Source organism: Dipodomys merriami, unplaced genomic scaffold (genome assembly GCF_024711535.1).
Source record: "Dipodomys merriami isolate MVZ:Mamm:240054 unplaced genomic scaffold, mDipMer1.0.p SCAF_92, whole genome shotgun sequence".
NCBI lineage: Eukaryota > Metazoa > Chordata > Mammalia > Rodentia > Heteromyidae > Dipodomys > Dipodomys merriami.
Window position 1 is genome coordinate 22,636 of NW_027206535.1, and position 26,415 is coordinate 49,050.

The window sequence follows — 26,415 nt, forward strand, 5'->3', positions numbered from 1 at the left end:
GAGGCAAAGAAGCAGAGCCAGTTTGGATTTTAAAGATTAGTTTCCTTTTATTTTTCATCAATATTTTTTCACTTCATTTTTCACATCAACAGAGTTGGGTTGAGAATTCCCAGGACAGGGAGGGAGGCGGATGAGTCTCCCCTGAGACGCAGGGGAGAGGGCTGCATCCAGCAAATGAAGGGTGAAAGGGGGGGGCACACACTCAGATACTGGGCACTGAAGGAGAAGGCAGTCCTTTGAGCACAGACACCAAAGAGTTAAACAGTCACCACCTGGCTCAGGGTTACAAAATTGGGGAGTGACCATAGGGCACCAGACAGAGCATGAGGGTGAATCTGGATTTTCTTTTTTGTTATTTTCACTTTTTTCCTTTTAACTTTTTTTTTTTTAACATTTTACAAACACCTAAAAACTACAATACATCACAGCTACTGTGGGTGTGGGAGGAGGGCACCAAAGCAGCCACGCAGAGTAGAGCGGGACAGGGGCAGCTTCACCTACAGAGGCTATTGTGTGGGTGAGATGGGGAAACTGAGGCTCTGGTCCCTGCCTTTGGGGTCCCTCACTTACTGCCCAACCTCTCCTCTTGGAAAAGAGTTGCCAGGAGGGGCCTTGCCCCAGCTCCTTGTGCTTTTTGATCTGCTGGTGTGACCCTATATGCCTTGTTTCTTTCCTTCTCGTTTCACCATCAGCTAGGAGACAGACTGGGGCAAGAGAGGGAACTGTGCTCTTCCTAACTGCTATGGCGAGTGGGTGGAGCCTCTCACTCCAGAGGAGGCCTACATTTAAAGGAAAGAGACAGGCCTTGTCAGGTGCCCTTGGATTTCACTAGGCTACAGGACTCACCTTGGCCTGGCCTAGGACTCCTCCCTCCTAGGCTCAACACAGACACAAAGTTCAGGGAGGTACTGTGGGAGGCAGAGCGTGTGTCCATTGAGATCATCCTTGGCTTATAGTTGATAGGACAGTATAGTGGTACCCCTCCCCCGTGGCACATACATCCACATACATAAGTGTACACATACATCCACACACACAGTCCTGCTGAGCTGCCTCAGAACTTAATATCTAAATAAATAAGGATCAGAAAGGTAATTTCATAAAATCCAGGCTTCATACTTCTAGCCCAAATTGAGGGGAAAGTGGAGGCCAGAGGGCTGAGGTTTATTGCTACTCCCCCAGCATCCAACAGGAGGTGTGAGAGGGCACCCGAGGCCCTTCAGACTCGAGTTCTTTTGGTCCATAGTCTACACTCAACCCCAGCCCCCCAACATAATATCCATGGTTTCACCAGGGCCTAGGCAGAGGAAATGAGGGGAAGGCAGGAAGCCTGTTCTGGAACCCCTGAGCAGGGAAGCAAGGGCCCCTCACTAACACTGGGGGAGAGAAGGTGGGGCTCAGCCTTCTCTTGTGCAAAGTCAAGGGTGGTAGGAAGTGGGGAGTGCTTCATCCCACAACTGGGGTGAAGGCGCCTTCCCTGTAGTCCCTGCCCACGGGGGATGGGGGGAGGGGTCACACACATGCACACACACACACACAGCTAAGACACCAAACACAGGAGTGGAGAGTGAGGGTTCTGGGGGGCTAGGATGGCAGGGCAGGGAAGGGGAAGAAGGAGCTGTTGGTCTCACAGTGTGCCTGCCATCCCCAAAACCCCAGAGACCCCCTCACTGCAGCACCTGCCCCCGGGTCTCAGGAAGCTTCAGGGCCAGAGAGCTGCCAAGGGCAAAGGCAGCTGAGGCGAAGAGGATGGGGGCTGCCTTGGTGATTCCCACAAAGGATGTGAAGATGCTGATCCCCAGCACTGCTGCCAGCTTACACAGGGCATTCAGGAAGCCAAAAGCTGTGGTTCTGCTCAGGAGAGGCCCAGTGCCATGTGGAGGAAGGGCCCAGGAAGGAGACAATGAATAGGACAGCAAGGAAATGAAATGGTGGAAGATGGCAGGCCGTGGGCACCAGGGAGATGAAGGATGGAGAGATCACGGAAGGGAAGGATAGGCATCAAAGAATATAGATAAATTGGGAGGCAAAGGGGAAAGGAAACCAAAAACAGGTTAATAGTTAAAAATGCAATGATTACACCTCTTCCTCACCCCATTTCTCCCCTGCCCTCCAGGCCCTAAGCCTGGTGCCCTGCTCCTATCACGCCCATAACTACCTCTTGTCAGAAGGGTACAGTTCAACTGTTAACACGTCCAGCGCATTCCAGGATGCAATACTGACTCCCCCAAAAAGACAGAGCAGAGCGATCATGGCTGACTCGCTGTTCCCAAAAGACAGGAAGAAGCAGGAGACACAGGACATCACGCTGGAACCCGCTGCAGCCAGGACAAGAGAGAGCAATGAAGCCCACCCAGGACCCAGCCATGGCCATCAGCAAACTCTGGGACAACCTCTTTCTCCAAAGGAAGGATTTTTTTTTTTTTTTTTTTTTTTTTTTTGCTTGTCCTCACACTCCCTTGTAATTATTAGTAATATCAGCAGCAGCCACAGGCCAAAAATCTTGGTTGGTCTCCCTCATCAATCCTATGAGGCAGTTACGATGATCATTTCCATGTTGCAGGTGACAACCAGGCTCTTGGAGGGTAAAGTACTTGTCTAAGGCAGGTAGTAGAGCTGAGATTCAAAACCATGTCAAAGCGTGTGTCCCAAACACTTGTTATCCTGCCTACCTTCTTTGCCCCCTTAAAGAAAGTTCTATACCAGGCCGACCCCATCCTATCGAAAACATGAGAGGGAGATACTCACTGGCCAATCTTTTCCACAGTCCACTGTGGGAAGCCTATGGACAGTGTCCTCCAACCCCCTAGCTCCCCATCAGTTCTGATCAGCCATTGCCCTTCCTCTCCAGCTTACCAAGCATCCTGAGCCTGCCAATCTTGTCCATGAGCAGAGCAGATACAATATTCCCAGGAAGCACAGCCAGCGTCCCCAAGAAACTGACAAAGTACACCATGTAGGCACCTTCGCCCGTCCCTGTTACATCTAGCGGGCATCCCTCCTTATTGTGCAGGAATGTGCTGTTCACCAGACGGCTGTTGACAAACTTGTACTCAAATAGGTCTGGAGGGCGAAGGACAAAACACAAACTGTGAAGGGAAGCTCCACAGCTTTTAGGCTCTGCGTTTATGGAAGTTAGCTGTAGGGGGCTCTCAAAATAATCCCTCTTTGCACTCGTTGCAAAACATTGAGTAAGATCACCATAGGAATTAGGAAGCTTTAGAGCAGTAAATGACCATAATATCTCAAACAGTGTGACTGTTTCCAAGGTTTCTCTTCATTAATCTTTGCTTCTTGTTCACTCCCTGTACACCTGAGCTGGTTATAAGCAGCCACCATGCTATGGGACTAAGAAATATATTTCTGGGCTGGGAAGGTGGCTCAGTGATAGAGCGCTTGCCTTGCATGCATGAGGCCGTGGGTTTGATTCCTCAGCACCATATAAGCAAAAGAGAAAAATACCGGAATTGGTGCTGTGGCTCAAGTGGTAGAGTACTAGCCTTGAGCTGAAGAGCTGAGGGAAAGCGTTCAGGCCTCATGACCCGACCAAAAAAAAAAAAGAAATATATTTCTAAGGAAAATATGAAAAACAACTTTTTAAAAGTCCTAGCCATCCTCTTTTTTTTTCCTGTAATGTGGGAAAATCTCACCCAGTATTCAATTTAGAAGTGAGAAGCTTCAGTCTCAGTCACAAAACCGGCATTTCATATTTATTTAGTTTAAGGACCACTTGTTAAGTAAATGAATGTAATGATTTTCAACCTTCCCCAATTAATACTCTTTTTACATTATTTTTTATTTTTCTAAGAACCTCATTGTATATTTCATGTGTGTGCTGGTCCTGGGGCTTGAACTCATGGAAGAGGACAATGAAGAAATGTAGTATTTTTGCCTTCTTCAAAAGTATTTTACAACTCAGGCTCTGATGGCTCACATCTCTAATCCCAGCTACTCAGGAGAGTGAGGCAGGAAAATCTGTGAGCTTCTTATCTTCAATTAACCAAGAAAAAGCCAGAAATGGAGGTATAGTTCAAGTGGTACAGTACCAGCCTTGAGGGAAAAAGCTAAGAGACAGTGCCCAGGCCCTGAGTTCAAGCCCCAGTAGCAGCACCATAAAAGAAAATAAAAAAGTTAATAATAGCTCACTGAGTTATTATCATTCCAGCTAAAAGACAAAGAAACATTTTTGTTAGATATTCTATCACAAGAAAATAGCCAATGTCCAAATGGATTTACCACACTAATGGTGGCTAGCCAGTGAGCTCCCACAATACCTACTCCTGGGCTCTCAGCTTGAAAGCTAGTGAATGAGGAAGTGTCCTTCTCTCCTCATTGGATCTACCAGCCCTTTAGCTGACACCCACCAACCGCGCCCACCCCCCCACCCCATCTTACCAGTGTTATAGAATACAGTATTGATGAACGTGCAGTTGCGGAAGAATGTGTTGCTGGAGGTTACATCTTCAAAATAACACTCTTCAAACAGGGAATCCTCAAAAGACACTGACTTCAGACGCAGCCCAATGAACCTGTAAGGCCAGGATGATGAGACCCTTCCCCTTCATCCTCATCCCTTCTCCAAGACTCACTCCCTTAGGGAAGTTATGGGAAACTCAGCCTTGAGTAGAAATTGCAGTTTCAATACCTTCCCAGAGTCATCAAAGAGACAAAAGGCACAAGGCACAGGGGAGGGGTGAGATTTAAAGGTCCCCACATACTTGTCATTGAAGTACTGCCCCCCTCGGTGAATCTGATTCTCCAGCGTGAAGTTAAAAGTCACATGCTCTACCCGCTCCCCAGGGAACACTTTAGTGCGGGCTGCGTAGTCCACTGCCTGGAGATGGCGGATCATGTCAGGAAACCAGACAGTCAGGCCATAATAGCTGCAATGAAGGGCAGTGTAATCAGTCAAACCCTATTAGGGCCTCGGTCTCCTCCAGACTCATCTCACACTCCTCCCTTCCCAAATGCTTTGGTTCTGGGGACTTCCATGTTTTTGCATGTCATCGATTATTAAAAAAACATCTCTTCCCTCTGCCTAAAACACTTCTCCCAACTTCTACTTCTCAGCCTGTCTAACTTCCTTCCATTCTTCAGGATTTAGACCTCCACCCCACAGGTTCCAAGTGTTCCCATAGCACTACGCACTTCCTCCATTGTGGCCCTATCATGCTGCTTTATAGCTAGTTCTATCTATCTCTGTCCAAAATGTAAACTCCATGAGGACTGAGACACATCTACTCTGTCCCAGTACATTACTTATTACCTGCGCAGAATAGAAATGTAATACTAGTCAGCCTGAAATACAAGTTTGTGCAAGGGAGGGAGGGATGGAAGGAGACAGGGAGAGAGAATGGTCCAGACATGGATGGAACATCAGGAAGGGACATGAACAATGCTTTCCCTTGTTATTCATCCCCTTTATTCCTAATTTCATTTCTCCTCCAGCCCCCTCAATGCACATAACCACAGCCACCATATATCACCCACTTCAGCCAAAACCTCACCTGAATGACATGGTGAACCATACACCCATCATCATCAGAGTGATGCGTCGATACTCTGGCCCGAAACAGGAGAGAAAATTCCCCCAAACCTATAAGGGACAGAGCACGAGTAGTAACTTGTAGCACCCAAAGATCACTATTTTTGTTCTTCTACATCTCAGTTCACCCCTCAAGGAGCCCTCCCTTCTTCTCTCCCTCCCCCACTTCCTTTCTTTTTCCACCACCCATCTCCCATTACCTGTCCCCCCAGGCTCAAGGCGCGAACCCCCCAACGCTGGTACCAGGTCCCTGTGTCTGACTGGATCTCAATCAATTCATCCTCTTGATGAATCGTCTTAATGTGGGTAACCTGGATGGAATCAAAAGAAGGATGAGCAATCACATTGTCTGTATTTTCCAACCCATTCCATGTGTCTCTGTTTCCCCGCAGTAGAAAAATGGAAGAGGGGATATAACCCCTGAGAATGTCATTGATCGAGAGTTTAACCTGAGATGGCTAGGAAATTGGGGAGTATCCAGGAAGACTAAGTGAGGGCTGGCATTTTCAAGGCTTGGGGGCTCGAATGGGGAGGGTTGTAACTTACTGAGAATACTCGCTCAGGATGCCCCTTGGCTCGCATGTTGGTATCATGAACCTGCTTCAGCACCATCCAGGCCTCATCATGCTTCCCATTCTAGAGTCATAGACATGATCCCAACATCCATGTCAACCCTTCCAGACCCAGGATTACAGAACCTCTCTAATCTGGCTTCAGAAGTCCCAGATGCAAAATGACTCCCGCCCTCAACCCCCACCTACAGCATGTATCAGCCTAAGCTGGGGTCTGGCAACATGTAATCAGACTTGAGTAAGAATGGAGGTCCAGGGGGAAAATCCAAGCACAAGTTCTAGTGATTTCTTAGTACAATGAACAGAGAAAACTGCAGACAAGGGCAATGATGGGCAAGTGTGTAGTCAGTGAAGGGGTGGCATCTTAACCTTGCTCAAGCCGGGTAGAACTGAAGAGGGAAGACATAAGGGGTAGGAATCTAACTTCAGCTACAAAGTAAGAGCCTGGGTCAAGGCCTCAGCCTACAAAGTCTTAGCTGAGAATATTCTCTGGTGTATTCATCCATGAAACCCCTCTGGATAAAGTTCCTCAGAGTGTGGAGAAGGAGAACAGCCACACAAGATCCCACTAAACCTACAGTGACTATTTAAATATAGGGGCTTTTTGCTGCCCTCCCACCCCACCCCATTCAGCCCAGCCCCATTCACCTCCAGGAAGAAGCGAGGGCTCTCAGGCTGCGTGGTCAGAGCCCCGATGGCAAACACAGAAGGAAAGGCGCAGACGAGGACAAAGACCCTCCAGCTATGGAACTGGTAAGCAGAACCCATCTGAAAACTCCACCCTGCCAAAGACAGTCACGGCATCAGCAGAGAGGCCCAAGGTGGGAGCTCCCACCATAGCAAGGAGGGAGTCTGGAGAGTGTCTTCTGAGGGGTGCTCACCATAATGGGGGATGATGGCCCAGGCCATAGCGGCTGCGTATACTCCACCAATCATCCAGAACATGCAGAGCCAGCTTAAATGTTCCCCACGTTTCTCCTGGGCCAGAAACTCCGAGAAATAGGAGAAGACAATGGGGATAGACCCTCCAATCCTGGAAGACATTGGAAGAATTCAGTATTTAGGAAATGGCCATATTCCTTCATTCCTAGTCCCCTAGATCCCCGAGTCCTTTTTATCTTCCACACCTTTTTAAAAAAACTCCATCTCACATACCATGCCCTACAAATTGCCCTCACCACCAGCATCAAACACCCGTTCTTGAGCTAATGGGAAACAGGCAAGCAGGTCTCAAGGGAAGGGGAAAAAACCCACATTAAATATTAAAGACAACCACCAAGTTAGGAGAAAAGGAAGATAACTGTAGAAAATGGAAACACTCCTGAGAAAGAAGGAAAATACGAGGGCAAAAAAATGTGATGGAGTAGCCCAGAAAAGAGCTTGAGATGAGGGAGCACCAGTGAGAGCCTGCCCGTGCATGGGGAATGCAGGCAGAGTAGCTCAAGGCTTCAACTTCTTGCCAGTTTGGGTGTCAGCAAGGTTGTTGTCAAATGCAGGGAAAAGGTAACATCTAAGAGAGGGTAACTCTAGGAAAAACAGAGCACAGGGCTGAGGCCAAGGTCCACTAGGCCTCTTGATATGATGAGTTCTCTTTCTGAGAACTCATTTGGAGGGCTCAGGAGTGGATCAGACATGGAATGATATTCTGGATGGCAGCAGGCAGGCCCTAGATGAGGAAGCTGTCTGAAGCCGGTGGAAAAAACAAAACACAAAACATTTGTTCGTTCGTTCATTCATTCATTTCACAGACATGTAAGGTGCACTTATGCTTGCAGTTATACTGAATTCCAAAGGCAGCAGCAACCAAGGCACAATCCTTTCTTTCAAGCGTCTTAGAATGTGAACACTCACCCAACCCCAGAGAGGAGGCGACAGAAGAGGAAAGTGCCATAACCCTGGACGAAAGATGAGAAGAAAGCGAAGACACTGTTGACTGAGAGTGAGATGAGCAGACACTGTCTCCGACCCAGCCGATCAGCCAGACCTCCCCAGAGGAAGGCTCCCACCATCATGCCTAGGTAGACGATGAGGCCTGGAAAGAGGAGGAGAGGAGGAAATCAGAAGCAGAAGGAGGATGAGCAAGTACATCTCAATTCACCCAGCAACTAAGCATTATAGGAGCTGAAAATGGGATAGAATGGATGCAGGATCTGAAGAGCATCTAGTAGCTGTCTACCCAAAGATAAGACAAGCCAGTGAGAGAAGATGGATTGTATGAGCAAATCACTGTAGACCACCGATTCAAAGGTCAGAAGGTGGAAGATAGATATGGGAGAACCCCAAAACTTCTCTCTCCTTTCTCTTCTCTCTCCTTTCTCTCTCTCTCTCTCTCTCTCTCTCTCTCTCTCTCTCTCTCTCTCTCTCTCTCTCTCTCTCTCTCTCTTTCTCTCTCTCTCTCCCTCTCCCTCTCCCTCTCCGTCTCTCTCTCTCTCTCTCTCCCTCTCCCTCTCCCTCTCCCTCTCTCTCTCTCTCTCTCCCTCTCTCTCTCTCTCTCTCACACACACACACACACACCTTAGTTCACATACAAGGAAGAATGTCTAGGTTCCCACATCCTCCCTGGGTTCTTTCTACCCACCCTTCTTTGATGCAACAGGTCTCTTTTATTTCTTGAGAGAGGGTCCCCAATTTCTTTAAGTCTTCCCAAGGTATCTCTCACACAAAATCTGTTCTTTACTCCTTCCAGTCCCAATACTTCTAGTCCTAAAACTCCCCAGTTTATTGCTTCCTTCATAAAATCAGAATTAGAGTTGACCTTAAACATCATCTACTCCAAACTTTTCATTTTATCCACACCTAAACCAAGCCTGCATTTTTTCTCAGTGAGTCTTAGAGGTTTCCCCCTCAAGGTCCCTATCAGAAAAGGCCATCAGATCCAACTCAGGATCTATATCAGGCCCCCTAAACACTCCCAAATCTGAAGAGTTCTTACCTCTATTACCCCAAACTGACCATCCCCCAGTGAGCATGACTACTGATGGATTTCTCCCCATTCAGGAAAAGGAACAGAGAGGCTGTGGAGAAACACTAAACAATGACCCAACTTACCCTGGCCATATCCTACAGAACTAAGCAAACCACTCCCCACCACCTAGCCACTAGCCCAAGCCCCGATCCAGCTACCCTCTCTCAACCTCTTCCAAAAGAGGGTGTGTGTGAAAGGGCAGTGTGCAGAGGAACTCTAGGCCCCCTGGGGACATGTTGGAAGGAGAAGGAGGGTCCACAGGGGCCTAATGGGAAGGATGGAGACAAAGATGTTTCCGGAGTTGAGAGTAGAATAGGGCTGCAATACCCCCGATTGGTCTTACCCAGCATTCCCTTGTTGGAGTCAGACAGGCACATGTCTTTCTCTGCACTGGGCAACACGAAGCCCACCACAAAGACCTCCACACCATCAGCCATCAGTGCCAGACCAAGCACGAAATAGAGCGTCCACTGGAATCGGCCGTGGCCACACTCCCGAAGGATGGTTTCATACTGCTGGGCCAGTTCTTCACGTTCTTTCCGCCTCTGTGCCTCCCCCCTGCCCCCGGGAGGACCCTCCCCATCGCTCAAGCCTCCTCTCACTCCAGCCAGGGGTGCCCCATCTGCCATCCTCTCACTTTTGCCGCTAGACTCTGCCCGGGGAATACCCTGATACTCCCCCTCGTAGATCTCATCATCCTCGTCATGGCCCTCGGTGGCATCACTGGATGCGCCACCTTCCTCCTCATCCTGGGCCCCTTCTCCACGGTAATAGCCATCAGCAGGGGCAGGGAAGTCATCGTCATCCTCCTCCTCTTCAAAGCGGGAATAGGATCTTCGAGAATACTCATCCTGGACTCTGTCCAGGCCCTTCACCACTTTCTTGGTTGCATGCTTCTTGACTTCCTTGGCAATGTCTTTGGCCCCACGGATGAAGGCTGCCCGATCTCGGAAGCCCTCTTCCATGATGGGGCTTTGGACACTTCACCAGATCTGCCTCTTTCTCTGCTTGTTTTTCAAGTTTCTGCTCAAGGACGGGTGGAGTCAAGAAGATCCCTCCCCAAGGTGGGAACAGGTTCCAGAATCTTTGGACTCAGGATAAGAGGAAATAGGAGCTGGCCAGAGAGTGTCTAGAAGGGAAAGGGAAGGAAAAGGACTTGGATCTACATTCAGAAGGGTGAGTGGGGAAGGGAGGAAAGGAACAGGGGGATCAGAAGGGAAGGGGGAGCCAGGTTGGTCTGGGGAGCCAGGGTAACTCAGGAAGGGCTGCCTAGTTCTCTTTCAGGAGCCTTTGGAGACCTGTGAAAAGTAAGAGAGAGAAAAAGGAAGCTGTGAGTCGTAGGACAGTGACAAAAGCTAATATAGGGGCTCTCTCATCCCAGAGCCTCACCTGGGCCACATCAATACAAGTCCCCTTGCTTTGAACTCAGAAGCTGCGGCCATGAAATCTGCTCCAGAACCACAGCTACCTACTCCAGGCCCTTTTCTAACCCCTGCCCACATCCAATTCAGACATCTCACTTTATCACCAACCTGCAAGAAAACACAGGTGCTGAGGACATAGCTCAAGCAGTAGAGCACTTGTCTAGCAAGTGTGAGGCCCTGGGTTCAATCCTCAAGACTGGAAAAAAAAAAAAAAAGACCAAAACAAAAGGAAATATGAGAAATAAGAATCCCCTAGTCTACTCTGGTCTGGGGTTCTTTTGAGGGCAAATCTTGGAGGAAAATGTGTAGCAGGAAGACAACCCCCTCCCCCAATCTGAAGATAGACCTTCCACAGTCCTTCCCTCGGGTTCTAGGGTTACAAGCCTCCAAAGGAAGATTTTTCTCCCAACCTACTTGAGCCTAGTGTGTAAAAGCTTAGCTTCTAGAATCAGATAGACTTGAGTTTGATTTCCTGTGTTGACACTTCCTAGTTCAGTGAACACAGGAGTGTACCTGAATAGTCAAACCGTATCCCAAACTGGAAAAGTAGGAAGCAGAGGTATGGCTTAAGTGGTAGAGTGCCAGCCTTGACTGAAAAAACTAAGTGAGAATGTGATGCCCTGAGTTCAAGCCCTAGTACAGCACAAATGTAAAAACAAATAAATAAGAACGGAAAGGTAAAGATTAAATTAGCTAATGCATATATATGTTCCTTACCACAGTACCTGGAACCAAATAAAGTGATAAATAATATCTCTTACTATTGTAATGACAGTAATCCAATGAGATGCCCTAAACGCTTCACAGGTTCCCAAAGAAAAGCCATCCCTGAGGTTCTTTAGGATGAGTGGCAAAAGGGTCACTATCAAGGAGAATGCAGTTAAGGCAAAACATATGACTGATAGATGACCTAAGTTGAAGTCCAAATTCTACTTCTAGTCATGCTGAGCTTCCCAGTTTCTTGCATTTATTTAGTTTGAAGATAATTAATTGGGGAGGGGGGAACTCTGTTTCTCAGAGTGTGAAAACCTGATTTCACAGTAAATATTCTGTAAATATTAGTTTCCTTTCTTCCCATGAAGGCGTAAGGAAAGCAGCAAGAGTCCAGGAGGGTCATATTTAGATGTTGCTGCCCAAAATCCATCCAAAAGCCCATTGTGTTGAAGCTAATTCCAACAGATAATGTGGGCCCACATTATCTCCCTCCAGACCAACAAAGAAAGACCCCCCAAAAGGGAGACTTGGTACCTGAATAGAATGGACAAGTAAGAAGATCAAAAGCTAAGGTAATAGTTGGAGACTGGTGGCTCATGCCTGTAATCCCAGCTACTCAGGAGGCTGAGATCTGAGGATCATGGTTTGAAGCCCAGCCAGGGCAGGAAAGTCTGTGAGACTCTTTTCTCCAATGAACTACCAAAAAAAAAAAAAACACCAAAAGTAGAGCTTTGGCTCAAGTAGTACAGCACTAGCCAAAAGAAGCACAGGAACAATGCCCAGGCCCTAGGTTCAAGCCCAAGGACTAGCACAAAAAACAAAACAAAACAAAAAAAGCTAAGGTGATGACTGGTGGCCGCCTTCCTTCATAATGTTGTATGTGTGCCCCTTTCCCTGGTGAGGGTAAAGAATGACTGATGGAGCATACAGTTTCTAATGTGAAGATCTAAGGTCTATGGCTGCACCTCCTTCCTCCAAGGCCTCCTTTCTAATCCCCTTTAATCCTTTCTGCTTCTCCAGGCGTCAAGGGAAAAGGAGTCCGCAAATACCGCATTGCGTAGGCGGCTAGCGAAGAATAAAGGGGTCCTTGGGTATCCCCCCCCAAAAGATATCCTCCAAAAGGAAGCACAAGATAACCTCCTTACTTCTCAGGACAGAGAGGATACAAGTCTAGCTTCAGATCAGAGATATATCCCTAAAAATATCCTGCTGCTCCAACCCATCCAGAGCCTTCATTAAATGTGACACACACACACACACACACACACACACACACAGACTAGCCCTGGTAGAAGAGGGTAAGTAATGCTGTGTGATTCAGAGGAAGTACTGCCAAGCACAGCCTTACCCCCTCAGGACAGATGTGAGCAGTGGACCACAGTGACCAGAAGCAGTGACCCCTACATCACCTTCTTTTCTTTGGAATTCAGGGCCCAATCATCCTCTATCCTCCATGATTAAGAGGGAACTATGGGATTCCCTCAGTGCAAGGCAATCTGCATTCTTTTCCATTCTTTCCAAAGCAGGAGCTGCCCCCAAACCCTGAAAGAAGCAGATGGACCCACCAGGAGCCATACCCAATGTTTGATGACAACCGTTTACCCCTGAGAGGTACAGGAGGGATAGAGAATGTTCTCAGAGCCACAGCAGTAGCTCAACAGCCAGCTCCCCCAGGGCCAACAAGCCCATGGGGGAGAGAAAGAAGACAAATTCTTAGAGCTGGTGAGGAAGTGGTGCTATTTTTAGCCCCCAAAGCAGCACAGAATGGCTAAGCCTGTAAAAGAGAGACACTTGGATAGGTGGAGGTTAAAGGAGACAAGATCCGGGCTTCCAAGGTCCTTTAAGATGGGCTAGCTTCACCTGACCGAAAAAAATATGCCCAGATAAAAAATATGCCCAGATTTTCTGCAGAGGGTGGAAAGGGGGGGGGGGGGTCTCCTGAGCAGACGCTTCCCTTTCAGAACAACTTGCTCGACCTTAGATCAGAAAGGGATCCAGACCTCCACCAAAGCCTCTTACTTGGGGAGGGGGCACTTAAATGTTCAGCCCACCCCAGACCAGGTAACAAGGTCATTAAGAAGCAAGCACTTATTAAAACGTCTGCCGAAGCGGAGGTGAGGGAGGAAGGAGAGGAAGAAAAGAGAGGAGAAAGAAAGAGGAAGGAAGAAAGGAAGAAGGGAGAGGGGAGAAGGGGGGATGCCAAAGCGCCCCTCCCCATTACAGCTGGTGGACTGAGCCTCGATCCCCCACCCCAGGACCAAGGCTTGAACCTCCCCTCATAACCCACCCCTGGGTTAAGGAGATGAGAGCATCCACATTGGGGGAGGGGGACATGGGATGAAGGTGTCAGCTGAAAATGCAAACGGAGGAAAGCACACGGATAGGCGGAGAGGCAGGGACTCGAGAAACCTCCACACGCACCAGCTTAGAGACCGCCCCTGCCGGCAACTGCGGCGACCACCCTCCCCCATTCACCTCAGCTCTGGCACCAGGGACGAGCCCCTAGCATGGACGAAGGGTTCGGGGGCGCCCCGCACCCCCGGTACTGCCGCTGGACACGAGCCCACCATGACTCGTGCCGCCCCTCTCCCGGAATAATTGCCCACAGCCCCGGCCCTCCTCTTCCCGGTACTGGGTCGATTACCATCTCCTCCTCCTCGGTGCTTCCATTCTTGATCCCCCCCCCACTTCCCCCTGCACCTGCCCTTCTTCCACTGCCCCCACCCAAGTCTAGGGGCGCAGGCTGAGACAGCATCCATTCTCTGGGCCCAGCCAAGGTCATTTATCATTCATGGGGGGGGGGGGCGGGGAGACGTCAAGGTGAGGAAGCGATCAGAGTTTGGGGGACCCTCATCTACCCAACAACCCCTCCTCGGGCTAATCTCCGGATGGTACTGGAGACTTGGCTAAGGTGGAGGGAAAAAAACACCCCTCCCTCTCCCTGCACACAAACATACATATGTGTATAGCCAGAGGTACGGACAGACATGGCTATGTACATACGTATGTATATGTACACGCATATGCACGCATGTCCTGAGCCGCACAACGAAAGAGACAAATACCCTTCTCTACCCCCCAATAAAACACCCCCCCCCCAGCAGGGACGGCCGCCCTCCCCGTAAGCAAAGCATCGGAGAATAAAATGGCTGCAAGGCAAGGATGCTCTGGCCAGGGCGGGGTGAAGGTGAGAGTCTGAAAGAGGGGGGGGGGGTCTCACCTGGCTGGGTACCCCGGGTAAGGGAGTCCCAGGTGAGGGTGGGGGTCCGGCCGCGGGGCTGAGCGGTGGCGGCGACTGCTCCGGGTACCCGGGGAAGAGGCACTGCAGACCTGCCCCCCCCCCCACGCTCCGGCCCCGCCTCCGGCCCCGCCCCCGCGCCCAGAGCACCGGGAGAGACCATTGGGGGGCGGGCGGGGGGGGGGGCGATACAGGGGATGGGAAGGGGGGAGGGACTCAGGACCCGGAGTGATGATGAAGAAATGATGAAAGGGAGGCGGCACAGGGAAGAACCACAGGGGTCCCTGAAAATGGCACTCAGCCTTTCCCAGCTCCTTCCCAGCAAAAGATGAACGAAACCAAAGGAAGAGAAATAGTGATGTTAGCAAGGCAGGTGGGGAGAGGGACACCGGTGAGGGGACGGGGGTGGGGGGCGAGGGCAAGTGAGGCAGCCCCCTGGACAGAGCCTAGCAGTTTCTGGGGTTCAAAACATTCTCCTCACTTTCAGTCATCATCCTCTTCCACATCCAGCAGTGCTCAGACTCCAGCTTTATCTGGCTGGTTTAGAGAAAGCAGACGTTAGGAGGGGAGGTCTCTATTCTGAACTATCAGAGGCAAAAACCCTCTCCTCCAGAAATCCATATTAGTCCTGCACTGTGCAGACCTCCTCTCGTCCTCCAGTTGATGGTAGCCCAAGTGAGTACTGGAGAAACAGGTTTATTTGACAGATCAGATCCCCTTCCAATTAACTCCAATTAACTCCAAGAAGGCTCTCCTCAATCCTCTTCCCCATTTGCTTCTAACACACACACACACACACACACACACACACACACACACACACACACACACACACACACACACACACACACACACACACACACACTTCTGTTTCCAGAGCAGGAAAGAATTGGTTCCAGTTTGTTCCTGGCATCTTTCCTTTGCCTCTGTGTCATTTACCTGGGTTCACAGATCCAAGACACTCTGTTTGGCAACATTTGGTGACCATCTCTGCTCTAGGAGTAAGAGAGTATGTGGTGGTTTTCTGATATACATGCTAAATGTGTCTGTTCTAGGTAAGGATTTAACATATTCTAGACAGCATTGACAAGGGCTCTGACCTGGGTTCTCATGTCTAATATACAGCGGGCCAGGAGGAAAGTTCTTCTGTGAACTTCTGTAAATCTTGGGTTTCTTGGGCTGGGAAGATGGCTCAGTGGTAGAGCGCTTGCCTTGCATGCCTGAGGCCCTGGGTTCGATTCCTCAGCACCACATAAGCAAAATGAAAAAAGCCGGAAGTGGCGCTGTGGCTCAAGTGATAGAGCACTAGCCTTGAGCTGAAGAGCTGAGGGACAGTGCCCAGGCCCAGAGTTCAGGCTCCACAACCGGACCCAAAAAAAAAAAAAAAAAATCTTGGGTTTCTTGTCTTGGACTAGATGTGCTGCTTCAGGTCCTTTTCAGAGCTAAGACTGTAAGATTGTTTTACTCAATATGGAAGTTTCAGGCTGCAGAGATACATTACATAGAAAAGGCTGGCAGTCTGTATCTCAAGAAATCTCATGGATGACATTTGGTATGTAGAATTTACTGACAGGTATGTAGGCCTGAGCTTTGTAGGTGCCAATGCTGGACTTCGGAAGTATTTGTGTCAATAATGTTTACCATGTACTGAAATATTAAGCCACAATATATATTTATTTTCCATAAATATGTAGCTGTCATTCAGATTGAAAACTGACATCTACATGTCCTATACATTCACTCCTTGAAGCCAAATCAGAATCATGTCAATGTATAAATACATAATGACCTAACCAAATAGGACTTGTACCTTTAATGGCATCTGGCCATCCTCAATAAGGAATCATGCCAATGGGTCCAAATTCTTGGCTACAATTCTCTACCCCCATCTCTACAGTCTGGGAAGACTTGCCAATGCTCCTGAACTACGCTCAATGTATGGCTGAAGCACTCTTTCCAGGATGGTACTTGGAACAGCTCCTGCCCACTAGGGCCTCAGGGACACTCCATTTACTAGGCTTTCATTGACGATCCTTCTTAAAGCTGATACACTCTTTAAATATGCTATTATTTCCAATTATAGCAAAGTTTTGCTGGCAGGAAGCCATTTCTTTAAGGTGACTTTGCATATTCTTCACTGATATATTTCTGCTCTCTCTCCTCTCTTTGACAGTCTTAGGGCTCAAATTCAGGACCTGAGCACTGTCTCTAAGCTTTTTTGCTCAAGGCTAGTACTTTACCACTTGAGCCATAGCTCCACTTCTGGCTCTTTTGGTGGTTAATTGGGAGATAGTTTCATGGATTTTCTTGCCCAGACTGGCTTTGAACCAAGATCCTGTTTCCTTAGTAGCTATGGTTACAGGCATGAGAACTACCAGTGTGTAGTCTAAGTCTCTTTTCTTTGTTGGTCACAGAGCTTGAACTCTGTGCCTGGGCGCTATCTCTCAGCTCTTCAGCTCAAGGCTGGCACTCTACCACTTGAGCCACAGCACCACTCCCAGCTTTTTCTGCTTATGTGGTGCTGAGGAATGGAACCCAGGCCTCATGCATGCAAGGCCAGCACTCTACCACTGAGCCACCTTTCCAGGCCTAAGTCTTTTTAATCAGCAAAAAGCCAGAAGTGGAGACATGGTTCAAGTGGTAGAGCATCAGCCAGGAGTGTAAAAGTTCAATGAGAGCTCAAGGCCCTGAGTTCCAGCCCGAGCACAGGTACTCATACAAAGACAAAAAACAATGAGGAAGAATGATTCCAAAAAAGACATCCAGACTCACATTTTCTTGCCTAGAGTTCAAAGAAGTTCATAGTTATACAAGCCAAAGATGGAACTTCAAGGGCGTGATAGAAAAGGATTAAATGTGGCAAAGAAGTGGAGCTGTTGAGTTTGGTCCAGTTGCTGATTTTATTTTGCCAGTACTACCTGCTTTTATTTGGCCAGTCATGGGGCTTGAACTCAGGGCCTCAGCTCTGTCCCTGAGCTTCTTTTGCTCAAGGCTAGCACTCTACCACTTGAACCACAGCGCCACTCCTATTTTTTTTTTTCTGTTTATCTGGTACTGAGGAATCAAACATAGGGCTTCATGCATGCTAGGTAAGCACTTTATCATTGAGCAACATTCCCAGCCCACTACATCCTCTTGATCAGCCTTTTAGCTCATAGCTGCTGCTCTATCACTTGAGCCATGCCTCCAGAATAGATTTCTGCTGGCTAATTGAAATATAATTCACTGGCAGGATACTAGTAGCTCATGCTTGTAATCCTAGTGACTCAGGAAGCTGAGTTCTGAGGATTGTGGCTTGAATCCAGCAGGCAGGCAAGTCTATAAGGCTCTTATCTTTTTTTTTTTTTTTTGGGGGGGGGGTCCGGTCGTGGGGCCTGAACTCTGGGCCTGGGCGCTGTCCCTCAGCTCTTCAGCTCAAGGCTAGCACTCTACCACTTGAGCCACAGCGCTACTTCCGGCTTTTTTCTTTTTGCTTATGTGGTGCTGAGAAGTCGAACTCAGGGCCTCAGGCATGCAAGGCAAGCGCTCTACCACTGAGCCACCTTCCCTGCCCAAGGCTCTTATCTTCAATAAGCTACCAAAAAAGCTGGGGGTGGGACTATACAACTGTAGCTCAAGTAGTACTTTGAGTAAAAGAGTTTTAGGGTCAGTAACCAGGCTAAGTTCAACCCCAGGACTGCAAAAAATAATAAAATAAAATATGAATAACAGATTTATCCATGATAGCTAGTAATGAATAAAATGAAACTGTCCCAATTTATTCATTTTAACTTTTGTTTGGCAATTACATATTTACATGGTTCCAAGTGAAGGTCACATTAACAATTAGTAAAAGAAATCAAGCTTTCCTCTATATCCTCCACTTCCCCAAGTAGACCTCTTCCAATGGTTTCCTAGCTTTCCATTTTATAGGCAAATACACGTATGGCATCCTAAGATAAAATACTATGAGTGTGTTAGGGTTTGAGGCCATGCATACCAAGGATATACTGTACCATCGGCAACAACTTGGTATAGTATGGTGTAGTACTACTACTGTAAGCAGCTCCGGCCTCTCCCTTACAGCTGCATAATACACCAGTGTGTATTTACCAGTTCATTCAACTAATCCCTTTCACTGATGGCTATGAATTGTTTTCAGTCTGTTTTGCCAAATAGGGCTGAGGTATCAGTGTGTTTTTTTTTCTACTTCTGCCAGTATAACCAGGTACTTTATTTCTGTTGTCCCTTAACAGTGTCCCTGTGTCTTAAACCAGAAGACCTACAGAAACAACTGCTTTAATGCACAGCAGAAAGCTATTTAAGAACACATTACAGAGTAAGCCTTTAAATGTAGATAGCCTCCTGACTCTTATTTTTCCTCCCACCATACCTTGATACAGCCTTTGAAAAAATTACTCTGCCAAGGAAAACAACAAAGAATAAACAAGGAGTATGGTTTTATTTCCTCTGAGCCATCTGCAAAACACTTAGGACCAACATTTAAAAAAAAAAAAAACCACAAAAAAGCCTCCTTTAAAAAATGTACATTAAAAAGGGGGAGAGGGGCAGAAGCTAAGTGATTAGTATATTAGCCCCACGGAGCTATCACGATTCTGACTGGTCCAAGATATGGAAAGGATGTAGGGCAGATACAAAAAGAGGAAGGAGAATTTACTGAGGGAGAGGACCCCGAAGTGGGCCGCGAGGGGGAACTGGAGGCCGAGGAGTGGGTCTGGGTGGAGGGAGGGGCCCCCGCTGGTAGCCATAGGGTGGGGGTCGAGGAGGGCCAGTGTAACCATGGGGAGGCATCAGTGGAGGGGGCCCACGCATACCATGTGGAGGCATAGGACCGGGGTGACCTGCAAGAAAGAAAAAATTGATAAAAGTGAGAAATTGGAAATGGTTGATATTGGGAGATGTGTAGAAGACAAGAGAAAAAAGTTGAAGCTGTACGAATGTGAGGCAGGACATAGTGAACCTCTGTAATCCCAGCACTTGGGAAGGTCAGGCAGAGGAGTGCTGAGTTCCAGATCAGCCTAAGCTACCTAGCGGGCCAACCTGGGTTATACAGAAAAGAGCAGGGGAGAGGGAGAAAGGAGGAGACAAGAAGGGGAGGAAAAGGACAATGTGAGGATAAAGGAGATGGCTAGAACCTACTCACCCATGGGAGATCCAAACGGAGGCCCTCGGGGGGGCATGCCCATTGGGGGAGGTCCAGGATGAGGCATTCCAGGTGGTGGGCGGGGTGGAGGCTGTCCCCCAGAGCCTGGAGGCCCAGCATGGGGGTGTCCTAAGCCATGAGGGCCATGGTGGGCCAGCTGCATCTGAGACATCCCTGTGAAAATAAAAATGATACAAGAAAAAGGGGGTGGTAGGTAGCCAGGATAATGAAGAAAAGGAAGACAGTAAAGGTATATGGAAAATAAGGCTGGCAAAAGCACTCTATCCCTGATCCCATCCCAACAGTAAAACCCAACCACTCACTCACTTCACTAGTTCTTTTGGAGTTAGGCTCAGTAAGTGATGCAAAAGTATATATCAAAAACAGTGGTACGCCGGGCGCTGGTGGCTCACGCCTGTAATCCTAGCTACTCAGGAGGCTGAGATCTGAGGATCACGGTTCAAAGCCAGCCCGGGCAGGAGAGACTGTGAGACTCCTATCTCCAATAAACCACCAGAAAACCGGAAGTGGCGCTGTAGCTCAAGTGGTAGAGCGCTCGCCTTGAGCTGAAGAGCTGAGGGACAGTGCCCAGGCCCAGAGTTCGAGCCCCACGGCCGACAAAAAAAAAAAAAACAGTGGTGAGGCTGGGAAGGTGGCACAGTGGTAGAGTGCTCGCCTCGCATGCATGAGGCCCTGGGTTCGATTCCTCAGCACCACATAAGCAGAAAAAGTAGTAAAGGGCGCTGTGGCTCAAGTGGTAGAGCGCTAGTCTTGAGCTGAAGAGCTGAGGGACAGCACCCAGGCCCACAATTCAGGCCCCACGACCGACCAAAAAAAAGAAAAAAACAAACAAACAAACAGTGGTGACAGGTTGGATAGGCTGGAGTAGCCTACATACTTCCTGAGCAAAGGTCTTATTGTAAGGGACAAATAAGAATTCTTCAGAGTGGTAAGACTGACCATGATTTTTGTAAAGAGGTACAGAAATGTCAAAATGAACCTCTCCTCATATAAGTAATATATGCTTTAAAATTTGAAGATAGGGCTGGGAAGGTGGCTCAGTGGTAGAGTGCTTGCTTTGCATGCATGAGGCACCACATAAGCAGAAAAAGCCCGAAGTGATGTTGTGGCTCAAGTGGTAGAGCACTAGCCTTGAGCTGAAGGACAGCGACATAGATAGATAGATAGATAGATAGATAGATAGATAGATAGATAGATAGATAGATAGATAGATAGATGTGATTGGGACAGATGTGGGAAGAAGGATAGAAGGGGTGACACTGATCAAGATGCATTGTAAAATAAGCTGGGTGCTGGTGGCTCACCCCTCTAATCCCCTCTACTAAGGAAGCTGAGATCTTAAGGATCTCAGTTTGCAGCCAGCTTGGATAGAAAAGTCCATGAGACTTATCTCCAAATAACCAGCAAAAAGCCACAAGTAGAGGTGGGCTCAAGTGCTCAAACATCGGCCTTGAGTGAAAAAGCTGAGTGAATTCAGGCCTCAGTATTGGCACCAAAAAAGGAAGGAAAAAAAAATGTACTCATAAACCCTTTTGTACATCTACTTAAATTTTAAAAATATTTTAAGAGAAAGACAACTTGCAAAGACAGAACTGATGTTACAAGCCACCTGATAATAGTTAAAACACATCTCTTAACTTTGTAACACTATTTTAGTTTGGATAGTTATGTCGAAGGGAGCATTATATGTATATAAGATATTTAGAAGCATTTCTGTCCTCTATATACTAGGTGCCAGTGGCATTCTGGCCCAATCCAGGTGTGATAACCAAAAACCATCTCCAAATATTGCCAAATGTCCTGGGGGTGGGGGATGTAACCCTTGGTTGAGAACCACTGACTAGACTATTATAAAATTTTCACTTTTCTTTTTTTTTTTTTTTGGTTGGCCATGGGGCCTGAACGCTGGGCCTGAGCACTGTCCCTCAGCTCTTCTGCTCAAGGCTAGCACCCTACCACTTGAGCCAAAGCGCCACTTCCAGCTTTTTCTGCTTATGTGGTGCTGAGGAATCGAACCCAGGGCCTCATGCATGCAAGGCAAGCACTCTACCACTGAGCCACCTTCCCAGCCCCAAATTTTCACTTTCTTTTAATGAACAAGGCACTTGTAATTCTCAGGAGACCAAGATCTAGAGGAAGCTCATCCAGGCAGACACGTCCAGGAGATTCCATTTCCAATTAACCCAAGCTAAAGGAGTGGCTCAAAAGATAGAGAGCCAGCTACAAGCCAACAAGCCGGGCAAGCACAAGACTCAGTATCAGAAAAAAAAAGTAATTCATTTGTGGTATAAAGGCACACCAGCTTTTATAAATAATACCATAATCTCACTGGCTAAGAAAAAAAGCTTTTGCTTATGTTTCAGCCCCCTCCAAGAAAATTCTTCAGAAAGACATGACAGTGGACATGACTACCCCCGAGCAGAAACTGGGATCTGCAAATCAGAAGTATGTCAAACAGCACAGTATATCCAAAAAAAATACCAATCAGCATCAACATACAGTGGAGGGAATCATCTGTATGGTCCAATTTATGAGAATCCCTAGAGGCAGGAGTTTGAGTTTTTCTGTAGGCAAAAGGGGGCAGATTTGAAACAACTGCGACTGAACATGTTTTAGAAAAATTACTGTGAAAATAATCCAAAGATAGAAACCATAGTGTCAAAAGTGACCAGAAAATACAATAAATTAAGTACAAAACAATGAGGAAACAAGGGCCTGAACTGGGACACTGATGTGGGGGAGATGTCAGAGACAGGAATAGGACTTGGTATGAGAAGATATGGAGAAGCCCCCATTTTTTTGGTCAGTCATGGGGCCTGACCTAGGCACTGTCCCTCAGCTCTTCAGCTCAAGGCTAGCGCTCTACTACTTGAGCCACAGCACAACTTCTGACTTTTTCTGCTTATATGGTGCTGAGGCATCAAACCCAGAGCCTCATGCATACAAGGCAATCACTCTACCACTAAGCCATCTTCCCAGCCGCAGAACCTCCAAATTTAAGAACTAAGCTCCTGAAAACAAAGAGAAAGAAGAGGCATGAAGAAGGGTAGAAAAGCAGTTATCTATTAAACAGTAAGATTATGTCTAGCTGGTTTATAACCATGGATGAGAGGCCCAGAAAACATCAGTATCTACATTTTTTTTTGTCGGTCCTGGAGCTTGAACTCTGGGCCTGGGCACTGTCCCTAAGCTCTTCAGCTCAAGGCGAGCACTCTACCACTTAAGCCACAGCATCAATTCTGGTTTTCTGGTGGTTAATTGAAAATAAGAGTCTCATGGACTTCCTTGCCCCGTCTGGCTTTGAACTTCGATCCTCAGATCTCAGCTATCTAAGTAGCTAGGATTACAGGCATGAGCAATTGGCGTCTGGCCAGTATCTACATATTTAAAACTATAGACACATGTCAAACGCAGAGAAAAAGGAGCTTTATCAAAGATGGCTTAGACACATGCAAAGATAAAGAACCCTGAGAAACAAAAATAGATAATAATTTCAAACTGGAAGACACAGATAGTTATAAATATAGCAGAGATTACATCAGCTAAGGAGCAGAAGTTTCTCCTAGATTTGATAACTGGGTTACAATTAGTTGGAATGAAGTCAAGAGATAATGAGGGCAAAACGTTAAGGAAATGAAAAACACCAAGTACGGACTACTTTCAGAAAAACTTAAGAAATAGAGATAAGTTAGGAAGTGTTATACGTGTTCATGTAAGATATCTTGTATTTATTTTAATGAATGTCTCAAGAGAGAACTTGAGATATTTATCACTGAAGACCAAAGAGCAGCAAGATTACCATTGGCAGTACCCTCTACCAAGTTCACTGCTCCCTTTTCCAGCCAAAAAACACCTACCTGGATGGGGCATTCCACCTGGTGGGAATGGGTGTGGATGTGAATGTCCATGTCCAGGATGTCCAGCCCCTGGAGTTCCTGCTGAAGGGGGGCCATGTCCTCCAGCCCCGGGAGGCATAGGTGGTGGGGGCATGGCTGGGGGTATTCCAGGTGGGAGGGCGCCAGGAGGCGGTACTGGAGGTGGGAAGGACCCAGGAGGTGGCATTCCTATATAAGAAATGAAAGAAGAGCTAATGGTGGTGAGCAATGTCCTTGAAGAGCCTCCAATCTTGCCTCACGAGTGGCTGAGCACTTTACCCTCCTCTCAACACTCTAAAATCAAAAGCAATGGTTAGCAAGTCAAACTTCCATCGCCTGAAGAAACCCAACTCTGTTCATCGCTATCACCATTCCCCTCTCACTCCCCACTGACCCAGCATACTGTCCTTGCTGCTTGTTTTGTCTGCATCCAGCCCCACCCCCTACAAACCCAAAACAAACATAATCCAAACCTAAAGTTCTACCTGGTGGAGGGAGCCCAGATCCCAGCGAAGATACCACCGGATTGGGGGCAGAAGGCGGAGGGGGTGCATCTGCAAATAGCTGATGAGGTCGGTCAGCCTGGGAAAGTGGATTCTGGGCTGCCAGAAGTCGTTCAGCTGCTGAGCCATGGCGCTCACCCTTAGAGTCCTTCTTGAAAGCATAAGACACTGTGATAGGGCGGTTACAGAGATACTGCCCATTCATGGCCTCAATTGCTGCATCTGAAGCATCAAATGAAGCAAAATTAATAAACGCATAACCTTTGGAGTTGCCTGTGTCAGGGTCCCGCATAATTTTAGGGGTTTGTAAGATGACCCCAAAGGCGCTGAAAGTATCATAAAGCAGCTTCTCATCAATCTCTGGGTCCAGGTTCCCAATGAAAATGTTGGCCCCTACATCCAGGTTTTTGTTATGAGCTGATGCCTTGTTCACCCTGATGGGCTTTCCATAGAGTTTGATCATGTTCATAATCTTAATGGCATAGTCAGCATCTTCCTCACTCAAGAATTCAACAAAGCCATAACCTGGAAAAGCGGAGATGGGTAAGTTAACTCAAGCGAAGAGATTCAAAATGGAATGTAACTCGCCCTCCCCCGCCAACCACAAATAATGTGACCGAAATAAAAGTGTCACTTCAACTGTGAATGTGAACTGTGAACTGACATTTACGAGAAAAATCTCCCAAAGACAAACTGTGAACTGAAGTTTAAGGGAAAGAAATATTTAGACTGCTCATTCCCAAACAGTTATGAATACTGTTGGGACTGTTCGGGAGCACTGGTCCCTACAAGATAGGCACTGACCTCTTGTCGCGTACTTACCTTGATGCTGGCCAGTGACTCTATCCTTTGGCATGTGGGTATTGACCACGGGCCCTGCCTGGAGAAAGAGTTCCCACAGGAGTGGTTCGCTGACCTTCTCATCCAGGCCCCCCACGTACACAGTGGCATCTCAAGAGAACAGAAAATGAGGGTCGGGTGAGAGCAGAGCAGAAAAGGAGTTGGTGGGAACATGAAGATGGGTTTCGGTACGGGGAGGGCAGGGGCCCATCACATAAAGGAAAAAGCAAAACACGTGCAGCCCTTAAACATCTCTCCTTACTGGGAGTCTAGCGAATCTGCTAGTTTGATGCTCAGCTGCAAAACGTGTGGCTCCGTGGGGATGTTTTTTCTATAGTGGCAATGCGGCCGGGAATCGGGCCTAGAAGCCGCGCGCCAGGCCTCGGCCGGCACCGGCCGCGCCCCCGCCACCCGGGGCCCAGCTCATCCCCCCGGGAGGTCTAGCCTTCCACCTCCGCCGAGCCGCCGCCTGGCTCTAGTCGGCACCCCTCACATCCCCTGGGCGTATCCCCCCCAGTTACCCTGGTTCCGTTCGGAAATCGGCCCCGCAGCCATGGCGAAGAGGCTCCCGCGCCGTCTCTTAGCGGCAGCCCCGCCCCCTGACCGCAGCTACTACTTCCACTTCCGGGGCAACATGGGCGGGGGGGGCGGGGGGGTCGCTGGGTGGTGCTGTGGAGGGAAGGAGTGGGAGGAACCGGAAACTGCAGCAGCCATCTTAGGAGTGTGTGTGTGTGTGTGTGTGTGTGTGTGTGTGTGTGTGTGTGTGTGTGTGTGTGTGTGTGTGTGTGTGTGTGTGTGTGTGTGTGTGTGTGTGTGTGTGTGTGTGTGTGTGTGTGTGTGTGTGTGTGTGTGTGTGTGTGTCTGTGTCTGTGTGTGTGTGTCTGCGTGTGTGTGTGTCTGTGTGTGTGTCTGTGTGTCTGCGTGTGTGTGTGTGTGTCTGTCTGTCTGTCTGTCGGGGATGTGTGTGTTTCTGTGTCTGTCTGTCGGGGATGTGTGTGTCCGGGGTGGGGGTGGGGGCTTGCGTAGTCAGCGGGCGCTGTGTTACTGGGGTTCTAGCGATCAGTGTTTATTTGCTGGTTAATTGGAGATGGAGTGAGGCGTACTTTCTTGCCCCGGCGGCTTCGAACTGCGAACAACAGGTCCCAGCTCCCTGCGGAACCAGGATTCCAGGCGTGAGCCGCCAGCCGACTAACTCGGGATCCGATTCGGAGCCGACGTGCCCCTGGCACCTCTCAGAACTGTGGCGGCAGAGCTGGAGCTGCCTCTTGAGGCAGTGCTAGGCCGACAGAGAATTCGGTACTCCCAAATGTGAAAAACCAAAAGCTAGGGGGGAAATGCTGGCTTTCACATACATACATATATACATATAGTGATTTCTGTGTGGGGCTATGTGTGTGCTGTACTGGGTTTTAAACTTGTGCCCTTGGCCATACGCTGTACCACTTAAGTCAGACCTCCACCCCACAAAGCGAAACTTTGTGACATAGGAAAGAGTGTGCAGAGGAATCCCCCCAACTCAGGCTCACTTGCTTTGAGGTGCGGGCAGCCTTCCATGTCGGCCCACAGCATGTGTGC

General features: G+C 48.2%; 2 protein-coding genes across 3 annotated transcripts; both read right to left on the reverse strand.

Moving 5' to 3' along the window:
* Positions 1 to 21: 21 nt before the first annotated feature.
* On the reverse strand, positions 22 to 14,548 carry LOC138821627 (synaptic vesicle glycoprotein 2A). The gene is made up of 13 exons (XM_070014062.1): positions 14,441 to 14,548; positions 9,426 to 10,380; positions 7,969 to 8,149; positions 6,999 to 7,150; positions 6,766 to 6,899; positions 6,092 to 6,181; positions 5,746 to 5,856; positions 5,508 to 5,596; positions 4,719 to 4,883; positions 4,396 to 4,529; positions 2,857 to 3,063; positions 2,159 to 2,318; positions 22 to 1,851 (listed from the first exon to the last, which is right to left on the reverse strand). The coding sequence occupies exons 2-13, from the start codon at positions 10,045 to 10,047 to the stop codon at positions 1,668 to 1,670; spliced, it is 2,229 nt and encodes a 742-aa protein (XP_069870163.1). The 5' UTR covers positions 10,048 to 10,380; positions 14,441 to 14,548; the 3' UTR covers positions 22 to 1,667.
* Positions 14,549 to 18,880: 4,332 nt separating this feature from the next.
* Positions 18,881 to 25,441, reverse strand: LOC138821461 (splicing factor 3B subunit 4). Of its 2 annotated transcripts, none has more exons than XM_070013708.1 (6): positions 25,362 to 25,441; positions 24,823 to 24,951; positions 23,983 to 24,525; positions 23,480 to 23,686; positions 19,602 to 19,775; positions 18,881 to 19,299 (listed from the first exon to the last, which is right to left on the reverse strand). In XM_070013708.1, the coding sequence occupies exons 1-6, from the start codon at positions 25,393 to 25,395 to the stop codon at positions 19,112 to 19,114; spliced, it is 1,275 nt and encodes a 424-aa protein (XP_069869809.1). In that variant the 5' UTR covers positions 25,396 to 25,441; the 3' UTR covers positions 18,881 to 19,111. The 2 variants fall into 2 exon arrangements, with proteins under 2 accessions (XP_069869809.1, XP_069869808.1); XM_070013707.1 differs by having other exon boundaries at positions 23,971 to 24,525; positions 25,362 to 25,438.
* Between the last annotated feature and the right edge of the window lie 974 nt (positions 25,442 to 26,415).

Coding starts and splice junctions, on each gene's coding strand:
- LOC138821627 (XM_070014062.1), bottom strand. CDS start 10,047: ATGGAAGAGGGCTTCCGAGATCGGGCAGCCTTCATCCGTGGGGCCAAA. Junction 6,182..6,765: donor GCCCTCGCTTCTTCCTGGAG/GTGAATGGGGCT, acceptor CTATGACTCTAG/AATGGGAAGCATGATGAGGC. Junction 5,857..6,091: donor ATCCTGAGCGAGTATTCTCA/GTAAGTTACAAC, acceptor GATTCCATCCAG/GTTACCCACATTAAGACGAT.
- LOC138821461 (XM_070013707.1), bottom strand. CDS start 25,395: ATGGCTGCGGGGCCGATTTCCGAACGGAACCAGG. Junction 24,526..24,822: donor AGTCACTGGCCAGCATCAAG/GTAAGTACGCGA, acceptor CCGCTTTTCCAG/GTTATGGCTTTGTTGAATTC. Junction 23,687..23,970: donor TCCACCAGGTAGAACTTTAG/GTTTGGATTATG, acceptor TTTCTTATATAG/GAATGCCACCTCCTGGGTCC.